Source organism: Apis dorsata, unplaced genomic scaffold (assembly GCF_000469605.1).
Source record: "Apis dorsata unplaced genomic scaffold, Apis dorsata 1.3 scaffold_741, whole genome shotgun sequence".
In the NCBI taxonomy this organism is placed as follows: domain Eukaryota; kingdom Metazoa; phylum Arthropoda; class Insecta; order Hymenoptera; family Apidae; genus Apis; species Apis dorsata.
In genome coordinates this window covers 218414-228428 of record NW_006263902.1, presented here as the reverse complement: position 1 = coordinate 228428, position 10015 = coordinate 218414, and the positions used below count along the sequence as shown (strand labels likewise).

Sequence of the window (10015 nt, the reverse complement as noted above, 5' to 3'; positions counted from 1 at the left end):
TTATAAAATTTCATATATTTATATATTTCATTCATTTTAATATATAAATGTATATTTAAGTTATTATTATATATTATATTTTATTATTATATGTTTTCATAATAAACATTATATTATTTAATTTCTTTATGATTATTTTATTTCTTTTTTTATGTTTGATCAATATTACATTATATTTTGATTTATTTCATTCATAACAAGACACAAATTTTTAAAACATCTCTAATCTTTTTAAGATTATTCTACAAAATATTAATATATTCGTAAATACTTTTTAAGATCAAAACAAATATAAAAGTTAATATACAAAAATATCAATTGAAACTTATTTATTATTAATTATTATTAATTTACTATTAATTATAAGCAATTTTTTATTAAATAAAGCAAGATAATAGTGATGAAAATAAAATTATTTCATTTTTATGTTTCGTTTTGTTTAATACAAATTTGAAAATTGACTGTAATTTAATATAATTTAATTATTATTTTAATTATAAAAAACAAAGCAAAATAGGAAAAAAAGATAAACAGAATTTTATACAAAAAAATGTATTGCTTTTATTTTGTTGGTACCATAAGATCAGTCTCTTGTTAAAAAGACACTTAATAGAAAGGCACACAAGTACATTTCAATATCCCTTTGGTATTAAATTGATTATTTACCACTAATTATATAGATAAATGTTACAGTTTCATTCAATCTCTAACACGAAGCCCCCAGATACTTGTTCTTCGAACACCAACTGTTGGTCTTGCAACAGAACTATATAGATATTTATTAAGTTGAGTTTCACCACAGGTAACTTGTAATGTTTTTAGTACTGGTTCAGGTATTACACCAAAAACATCCAAATATAGCAAAGATGGCATATATGCCAATGTAACATATGTTGAAGGAGGTATACCATAACAACGACTTAGCGACAAATGTTCTAATTTTGACAAATCAAGTAAACTACGAACAGTATTCATTGTAAGCATAGTACAATCACTCAAATCTAATTCTATCATATCTGGACAACTTTTTACTAAATCTTTGACATCTGAAATAAGACATAAAAATGATATTAATTGACATAACATAAATTTTTTTTTAAATACGATATTATATTTACTATCATCTGTCATAGTTTTTCTGCATCCAGCTATATTTAAACGCGTAACGGACGGAGGCAAAGATTTACAAAGTAATGTCATAGTTTCAGTATCTAAACTACACCAAGCCATATTGACAGCATTAAGACTGGAAAAAATAAATAAATTATTTAGTATTAAATTTTTTTCTATAACTGATATTATTGTAAATAATTTTTCTTACTTTTTAAGTTTCATCAAATTTTTGATACATTCAATGTCTAAACCGTCACACATTGTTAAGTTCAATATTTCTAAATCATTATTATCACTAATAGCTTTGCAACACAATCTATTTACTGTACATTTTTCTAGAGACAATTTCTTAAGGTATTTACATTTAGATAGTAACATAGCCAATCCATTTGGTGAAATTACCGCCATCGAGAGGTCTAAATACTGTAATTTACTAATGTAACCATCAGTAAGAACTTCACTATTCTCAAGAAATACAGGATCGGCAATTTCTGCTTGTGCAAGTCGAAGTATTTGCACACCTCTTGGTAATATATGACCTAATGTACCTTCATTTAATACTTTACTGCCTAAATCCAATCTGCTCCATAATGCTTCATCTCGTGCTATTTGACACCATCGTTTACAAACCAACATGGAACGTACCTAAAATTAATAATCATGAAATATATATATAAAATTACATAAATAACATTATTCTTGCTTTATCTATAAATTATTTTTATTATTTTTTTTTATTAACTTATTATCTTACCAAACACTTCTTTGGAAGCCATTTTAATATCATTAAAATCATTTCATCGGATAATTTGTTAAATTTATCTTCACCAACAATTGAAGGTTTTCTTTTTCTTCTATAAAGATAAAATTGTTCAAGACTACTTTTTACAGAAGAATCATTAAGATCATTTTTTGAAAAGGTTTCTTTTGTATCAATTAAATTATCTATTTCCATTTTAGAAGAATAACCAGATTCATTTCCAATTGTTGAATATGTTGTAAGTTCATCAGATTCATATGGATCGTGATCTAATCTTCGAGTAGCTTCAAAGCTATAGAAAAATATATGAAAATATATAAAATACATGTAAAATAAATAAAAAAATGCATAATTGTATTGAAACACAAACCTATCTATACTGACGGTATCAAAATTGGAACCTCTATAAATATTTTCTTGACTCTGAAAACTATTAATTTTATCACATTGTCCACTGTTATCTGAAATAATTGGCGAAGTTGTCCGTTCCAGAGAATCAGTCTTTTTTGTACTTTCATAACTTGATGCTTCATCTTCTAACATACTAACACCCATATCTTCTAAAATTTCTGGTTCTACAAGATTTGCATCTCCTGAATATGACCATTTTGTATTATTTTTGGAAGCACTATTTAAGGTATCATTTAAATTGTTACAACTGTCATCTAGGCGTAGTCGTTTGCTATAAGACATATTTATAGAAACAAGATTAATTATTAAGTACTCTTGAAAGAACTTTTAATTACATTATAGTTTGGTATAAAGAAAAAAAATAAAAAAGGCAACCTGTTCCACCAGGGTGAAGAAGGCGGTCCTGACATAGTAATTCCAGAGTCTTCCCTTAACCAAGTATGTTTTGTGTCACAAATGTGTACAGGTTTGGAACATAAGCATACAGAATGGCAGTTGGCAAAAATTACATTTAATTTAAATTATAAACAGTTTAATATTTACAAATGATTAATCGACTTAAGGTCGTTATTAAGCTGAACATACATAACATTTATAATTCCAAATATAAAATAAAAAATTGATAGGATAAAAATATAGATTTATTTTCATCAAAATTTATATTTACAATCCATTGAATACTTTTTAATTATTAATATTAGAAATTACTTAATTAGCAACTAATATTTAACAATTAGAATGATATATAATCAATAAAAACTATTTAAAAAAATTAATTTAATAGATACAAAAATATGAAATTAATAAATTTTTTAAATGAATATTGTAAAAAAAGAAATATATAGATATATTTCTATATCTGAAGTTTTTACAATAAATTGAAAAATTCAATTTTTTACTATTCTAAAAAATTATCATATCATAAAAGAAAAAATATTAAATCAAGTAAAATAAAATTTTGCTAATTAAAATAATAATTTGCTAATTAATAGAATGAAAATAGAAAATAATTTTTTTTAAATCATAGAGCAATTAATCTAATTAGATCTGAAGAGAATAATTTGGAAAAAAAAATGTTTTCTATATGTTCAATTAATAAATTTGAAATTTATAAATCTAGTATTTTTTTCACTTCGCGTAAAAAACTAATAAATAACGATAAAAAATGAACATTTACTATATCTTGTGAATACAATTCACGACTCACCACTGGCAGAGGTTCTTAACCTTACCTATGCGCGCGAAATAACGCACCTGCATCATCCTGAGTAACAGGTAAGAGAGACGTTTGCTATGATTCAGGACTTCTTTTATAAAAATGGGGGATTGCCGTGAAATTAATTTACCTTTCAGGTGGTGAAAATTCTTCAGAATTGTCCAAGCAATCTTCACTAAGTCTCGTGTGTTCCGCCACGCCGGAATTCATTTTTGGCGGAATCCCGTCACAACACCGTTTTTTCAATCGCTACTGGTTGTACGTACAGAAAACAATCGCTAGCGGTAAGTTCCAATTGCTCGAATCGCTTGCGACGATTCGAGATATTCCGTTGGTCTTGAATCTGATTGGTCAATATTATATATATTTCGAGATGGCGGGAAATCAAGAAATTGATTGCGCGGCAACTGTTGTTATCTGATATATCCGCTCGGCGCTGCTGTGCTTTTTGAAAATAAATGCTTCCTTAGAAACTAACGACCAACTTAAAATCGAAAAATCTCTTTCAATCTCACCAGATAAGTTTGCATATATAATTAATTTTTGTTTACTTTTAATAGACGAATGAATACACATTTTAAATTAGAAAATAAAATAAGCAAACATATAAATACGTATGCAAGATACTTTTACATTATTGCTTTAAATTTCTAAATTTTCGATTTTCCGCATTATTAGTGTGTATTCCAAAATTTATTAAGTCTGTTGTTTTTTTACGAAAATCGAGTTGAGATTCAATCGGTCGTAATCCCTGTTCATACCACCATCCGTATCTAAAATTGAAAAGCAAAAATAATTAAAACACAAAGAAATCAGAATTGAAATTTGTAATTCATTTCCTTAAGAGAATTCAAATTACGCATAACTAGTAAGTATAGTTGGTCTTTTTCTATAATCACAATTATTTTCCTTCTGTTCTGTATTTCTTTCATGCGTATCAATCGCATTAAAATTCTCTGGCGTAGTCTCGTACTTCGAATAATATTTTGGCGTGATTAAATCACCTGCAATGTATTATCCATAATGATTATTTTAAATGGGAGATAATAATAATGAAGCAATGACAAACATTTATATGTAATCTAAACATCTACACCAGAAATATGTGTAAAAAATTATTTGCGTTAAATGTGCAATTGAAAGATTTGAATTATATGTACATTTCATATTTATTAAAAAATTTTGTCTTAATTAAAATGGTAGATTTAATAAAATTCCAGTTAAAATTATCAAATTCGAAAAAAAAAGAAAAAAATAAATGTAATATACGGGAATTGAATAAATTTTCTAAAATATAATAATAAAATAATAAAATATAATTCAATATAAATCAAATTGTAGCAATCAATGAAACAAATATTCAATGACTAATTAATTTATACATAGTAATTGAAAAATCTATTTTTTAAGAAAAACTGTTTTAGAATTTTATTTATGCAACATATATTTTTAAATGAATGTTTTTTGTTTATGTTTTCATAATTGATTACATTATGTCATAATCAATATTTTCGAACAATCCTCGAAACGAAGTCAAGCAATAAATTACGTACATCAGAAACTTTGGATTTGGCCCTACAAAAAAACTATGTTTTTAAAAATCCTAGGGAAACTTTTCCACCAATCATCCCCATACTTTAGGAAAAGTATATTCAAGGCGTGATATGGACGAGGCAATTTGAAATGAATTTCCGATTGATTAACTACATCATTTTATTAGCCAATTAGAAACGTCTAAAAAAAAAAATGTAAACTTTTACGGAAAACTAGAAAAAAAACAAGACATTTAATTTTCTCGAAATTTTCAAGTATGTTGTCCATTGTGGCAGAGTAAAAGATAAAGAATGTAAATTTTCATTATACACATATATCATTTCCTTATTTCTTCAAAATATATAATATAATAAATTTTCTATACATATACACGCATAAAAAAAAATATATAAAAAATGGTAAACTATAATAAAATAAGCAAAATTTTTAAAAGTTAAATAACATTTCATTTTGTTATTTTCAATAATAGAATAATTGTTGTTTGAAATTATTTTAATAAAAAATTTGATTAATTCTATTTTCTCCATTAAAGAGAAAACTAAAAAAAAAAAAACTACGAAAAATTATAAATATTTCAATCGATGATCTTTTCGAATACGATGTTTCTTGTGATCGTTCAATAAAATGTGAAATTATACCACTATTTATTATTAATTTAGTTTATCACTATCTTAATTCATTTATAATAATTTCGTTCTTCGATGTCAATATAATTAAAAGAAAAATACAAGTGCACATGATATCACACATATTTGAAGTGTTTTAAAAAATCACACAAAAAATATACCTACCATTGATTTTCGATACACGTATGTTTGATTTGCCAAGCAATCTATCTTTGGAAAAGCATAATTTAAACGGTGGTTGTTTTTCAAATTGTTTATCCATCATCGATGAATTCGTACCACAAGAATTAATTCTATCCATCGTCTTTTTTTTTATCAATTTAACAAAACAACTGTTTTTATTTGTCGAATTGTGATGATCACTGTGCAATGTTACCAAGATGACATCCAATAAAAGTGAAAGGGACGAAAGGTAGGGGTATATTTATTTGGTCGATATATTTGGAGGAATCACATACAAGAGCAAGAAAAAAAATTGGAACTAGTATACAAAAAAAAATTTTCAGTTTTTGATTTTTTCACAATAAATTATGTGGATCAGATATAGTTATAAAAATTGTTTTATTTTGACACATATATGATTATATGATTAAATAATTAAAAATGATCTAATATAATAACAATTGATTTTAATGTAGTTTAATATTTTTCTAGTATTTTCCATATTATTTGAATAATCTTATTAATCAGAGGTAATTAAATCAGATAAATTAATAATATTATAATTTAAAATTGATAGATACAATTTAAAAAATTTAGATACAAATTTAAAAAATATTATCAATAAATTTTAATTAAATAATAAATTAAAAGTTTTTTAACTAATTAAACATAAATTACAAATATATACTTATAAATTTAAAACATAAAAATTGCTGATAATAAAATAAAAATTTAAACTTTATAAAAATAAAGATTTAGATATAAATATTTAAACTAGAAGGAAATTTAAAGTTAAAAAACTATTAACATTATTTAATTTGTAACATTATAAAAAATAATGTTGTTATATTAATAATGTTATTAATAATATTATTAATTAATAAGAGACAATAATTTGTGTAAAGTAAATTATAATTTTAATATTTTTAATTTTTAATTTGCGGAAAAATAAAATTTTAATTTTCACTAGAAAAATTTTTCAATAAATATTCAATCATTGAATTAAAATATATTCAAAACTTTAAAATAAATTATTTAATCTATTCACTTACATTTTAATTTTATAATTTTATATTTTGCAAATATTTCCAGAATATAAAATATGACACGAGTCATTTTAAATTTTTCAAATTTGCTAATTCGGAATTCTGAAGATGAAAATAATTTAAAATATGGAATATTCCAAAGGTTTTTATTAGATTAGTAAATGATGAAGAGACATTGATTAATCAAACTTACAAATAATTAACTCTTAACTATATTTAATTAATTTTGAGAAGTAATTAATGATTACATTGTATCTAATAATGAAGAATTTAGATATCAAAATTTTATAATATTATATTTATAATAATTAAAGATTATTATAAATTTTATTATTATTTATAATAATTTATTATTTATTTATAATAAATTAAGATTAGAAATTGATATTATAGTTTTTATGTTATGTTTTTAATTAGATTGCGAAATAGAATAATTTCAATAAATATTTATTTTCTTCAATTTTGTAGAAGAAAAAATAACTTGGAATATCGCTATTCCAAATTATCTATCAGCCTAACGAAATTCTTACTTTGCATCTTATTTAAGTTTTTAAAGACATATATGTGTCAAAAATTGGAGTTTCAAGTCAAAAAATTAACGAGGATAACGCGAAATTGAATTAATCGAGCGTGTATATGCATTTTTTTGGCTCAAAAATAAATGATAAAAAGATCAAATCAATCTGAGAGAAATCCATGATACTTTCGACGGTTAATACGACCGTATTAACAAATTGATAAAAAAATTCTCAAAAATCGAGAATATGATCGAGAATATCGTTGTAGATAGAGACAGAAATTATTAGACCGCAAACAATCAGATATATTTGCCAGTTTATCGATTAAATGCTATTTTATTAGGAAGCTTACAAAGTTCTCATAAAGATTTGCTCGCTTTTACACGGAAAAAACAATGCCGTTCGCAAATTTTTACGATTCCCAAGTCCCGAAAATCCCCTTTTCTTCATCATTCTCTTTCTCACCTTTCTTTCACATCCCGAATTTTCGCACTCAAATTACTTTACAAGAGGTTGTTTATCTTTTTCTTTTTTTTTTTTTTTTTTTTTTTTTTCTGGAAATTGTTTCTATCCGTACGATCTAAATATCATACACATAGAAATAGCAATTATGCTTCATACTTTCACATTTTCGTATTTGTGAAATGCATTCTTTTCGTTCTTATTATACCGCTTTTGTTGTCCGTTTTTTTTTTCTTTCTTTTTTTCATTCTCATTTGATCGCTTTCCGTGCGAAAGAGAACCTTTTAAAAGTTTCGCATCTTTTTTTCACAGAAAAAAAGGACGAGCATCGTTCTTACGATCAATTCGTAATTCTTGTCACAATATAGCCAATAGATCATCCAAAAATCGATGAAGGAGAGCAACGACGGGCTTCTTCGTATAGATATTTTACGGTATGAAAACTGGAAAGGAATCGAAATACACGTCTTCCGGTCCGGCAAATGGCTGAAATAAAAAGCAGACGAGGAAAAAAAGAAAAAAGAAAAAAAAAACCGATATTCGTTTGAAAAGTACTCGTGACATTTTTTTTTTTTTATTCGTTCTTTAAGGAATTTTTCATTTTTCTCTCATTCTTTCATCCTCTCATTCTCTCATTCTCTCTTTCTCTTTCTTTTATACTATTTTTCTTTGTCTAAAATAAAGAACCGTAATGAAAATGCTATCTCTTCCGGGGTATACGTAACACGGCCTTTTTTCACATGAAATTTTTATAAATTTAGAAAACACAGGAAAAAATATTATTATTATTATTATTATTATTTTTGAAAGACAAAAATGCTAAAAAAAAAAAAAAAAATTTTTTCCTGTGTTTTCTAAATTTATAAAAATTTCATGGGAAAAAAGGCCGTGTTACGTACACCCCGCAAGAGATAGCATTTTCATTTCGGTTCTTTATTTTAGACAAAGAAAAATAGTATAAAATAAAGAGAAAGAGAGTATGAGAGAATGAGAGGCTGAAAGAATGAGAGAAACATGAAACATTCCTTAAAGAACGAAAAAAAAAAAAAAAAAATTCGAAAGTATTTTGTATTACCCGGAAGAAACTCACAAGCAATATTTGCGCAAGCCGTGTCTTTGTATACCGTTGCGATATGTCGAGAGTTTGCAATATATATCTTTTTGACCGGTTCGTATAATTTTCGAGACCGATCGATCGAAAAATGTCTACATCAAAAAATATTCTCATCCTAATTTCGCACAAGATCACAAAATTTCATTCAAGATCCACAAAATACGTACAGAATATATATACGTGTACGCTTACTCCGTGTCTGGATTGATTTTTTAGAAATGAGAATTGTCAAGCTTTGAGAATGGAAAAAAAAAATATATGCGCAATATTTTAATTCTCCCTTTTATCCGACTAGTACACGCTTTAAGCGCTGTTACGCCGTTCAATGAACGAATAAACGAACAAATGAATAAACGAACAAACGAAGCTATGCTACAAGTGCATTCGCATAGTACGGATGAATCGCGACTTTTTTTTTTTTTTTTTTTTTTTTTTTTTTTTTTTTTTTTTTTTTTCTTTCTTTTGAATGATAGTCGAAGAAAGACTCGTCGGTATAGCGCAGCGGTACCTTAGCACATAATTTTATAAACCTATACTAAGGTATGTATTCTTTCGCTTATACACTAAATATTATTTTTTCCCGTTCGAGTTCATTAACATATACACACGCGCGCACACACACATACACACACGACATACCAACTTATATATATACATCCATAGACGCATACAGAAAGAGCACGTAATTTTACTCGCGCGTATAATTCTTTCGTCTATACGAATGAAACGAAGATAGACAGATAGGCAGGCATACAGACGAACAAACACTCACGCACTCACATTGTTATTACAATTTTATAGATCTATAATATTATTATGGCCATGAATATTTCCTCTTTTTATATTCTGATTCGATTGCTTTCCTTACACAATATTTGTCGCTGCTCGTCCTTTACTCTACGCACTCTCTTCTCGCATTTGAATATCCCTTCGAAAAAGCATTTATCTACGCCGCATCGTTAACATATTGACGATATGAAACGGTGCACGCTCGATCGATATCAGGTTAGTGTCATTGCCGCTTCGAAAACGA

At 25.7% G+C, this 10015-nt stretch overlaps 2 protein-coding genes across 8 annotated transcripts; both read right to left on the bottom strand.

Moving 5' to 3' along the window:
- Positions 1-536: 536 nt before the first annotated feature.
- Positions 537-3790, bottom strand: LOC102678990 (S-phase kinase-associated protein 2). Of its 6 annotated transcripts, none has more exons than XM_031513814.1 (8): positions 3631-3770; positions 3492-3548; positions 2660-2708; positions 2244-2555; positions 1868-2165; positions 1322-1758; positions 1119-1246; positions 537-1046 (listed from the first exon to the last, which is right to left on the bottom strand). In XM_031513814.1, exons 3-8 carry the CDS (start codon positions 2692-2694, stop codon positions 700-702), a joined length of 1557 nt encoding a protein of 518 aa, XP_031369674.1. In that variant the 5' UTR covers positions 2695-2708; positions 3492-3548; positions 3631-3770; the 3' UTR covers positions 537-699. The 6 variants fall into 6 exon arrangements, with proteins under 6 accessions (XP_031369674.1, XP_006622813.1, XP_006622814.1 ...); XM_006622750.2 differs by having other exon boundaries at positions 2660-2713; positions 3631-3769; XM_006622751.2 differs by having other exon boundaries at positions 3517-3548; positions 3631-3769.
- Positions 3791-4021: 231 nt separating this feature from the next.
- LOC102679467 lies at positions 4022-6268 on the bottom strand. 2 transcript variants are annotated; one of them, XM_006622755.2, is made up of 3 exons: positions 5846-6267; positions 4360-4504; positions 4022-4273 (listed from the first exon to the last, which is right to left on the bottom strand). In XM_006622755.2, the coding sequence occupies exons 1-3, from the start codon at positions 5979-5981 to the stop codon at positions 4135-4137; spliced, it is 420 nt and encodes a 139-aa protein (XP_006622818.1). In that variant the 5' UTR covers positions 5982-6267; the 3' UTR covers positions 4022-4134. The 2 variants fall into 2 exon arrangements, with proteins under 2 accessions (XP_006622818.1, XP_006622819.1); XM_006622756.2 differs by having other exon boundaries at positions 4165-4273; positions 4367-4504; positions 5846-6268.
- Between the last annotated feature and the right edge of the window lie 3747 nt (positions 6269-10015).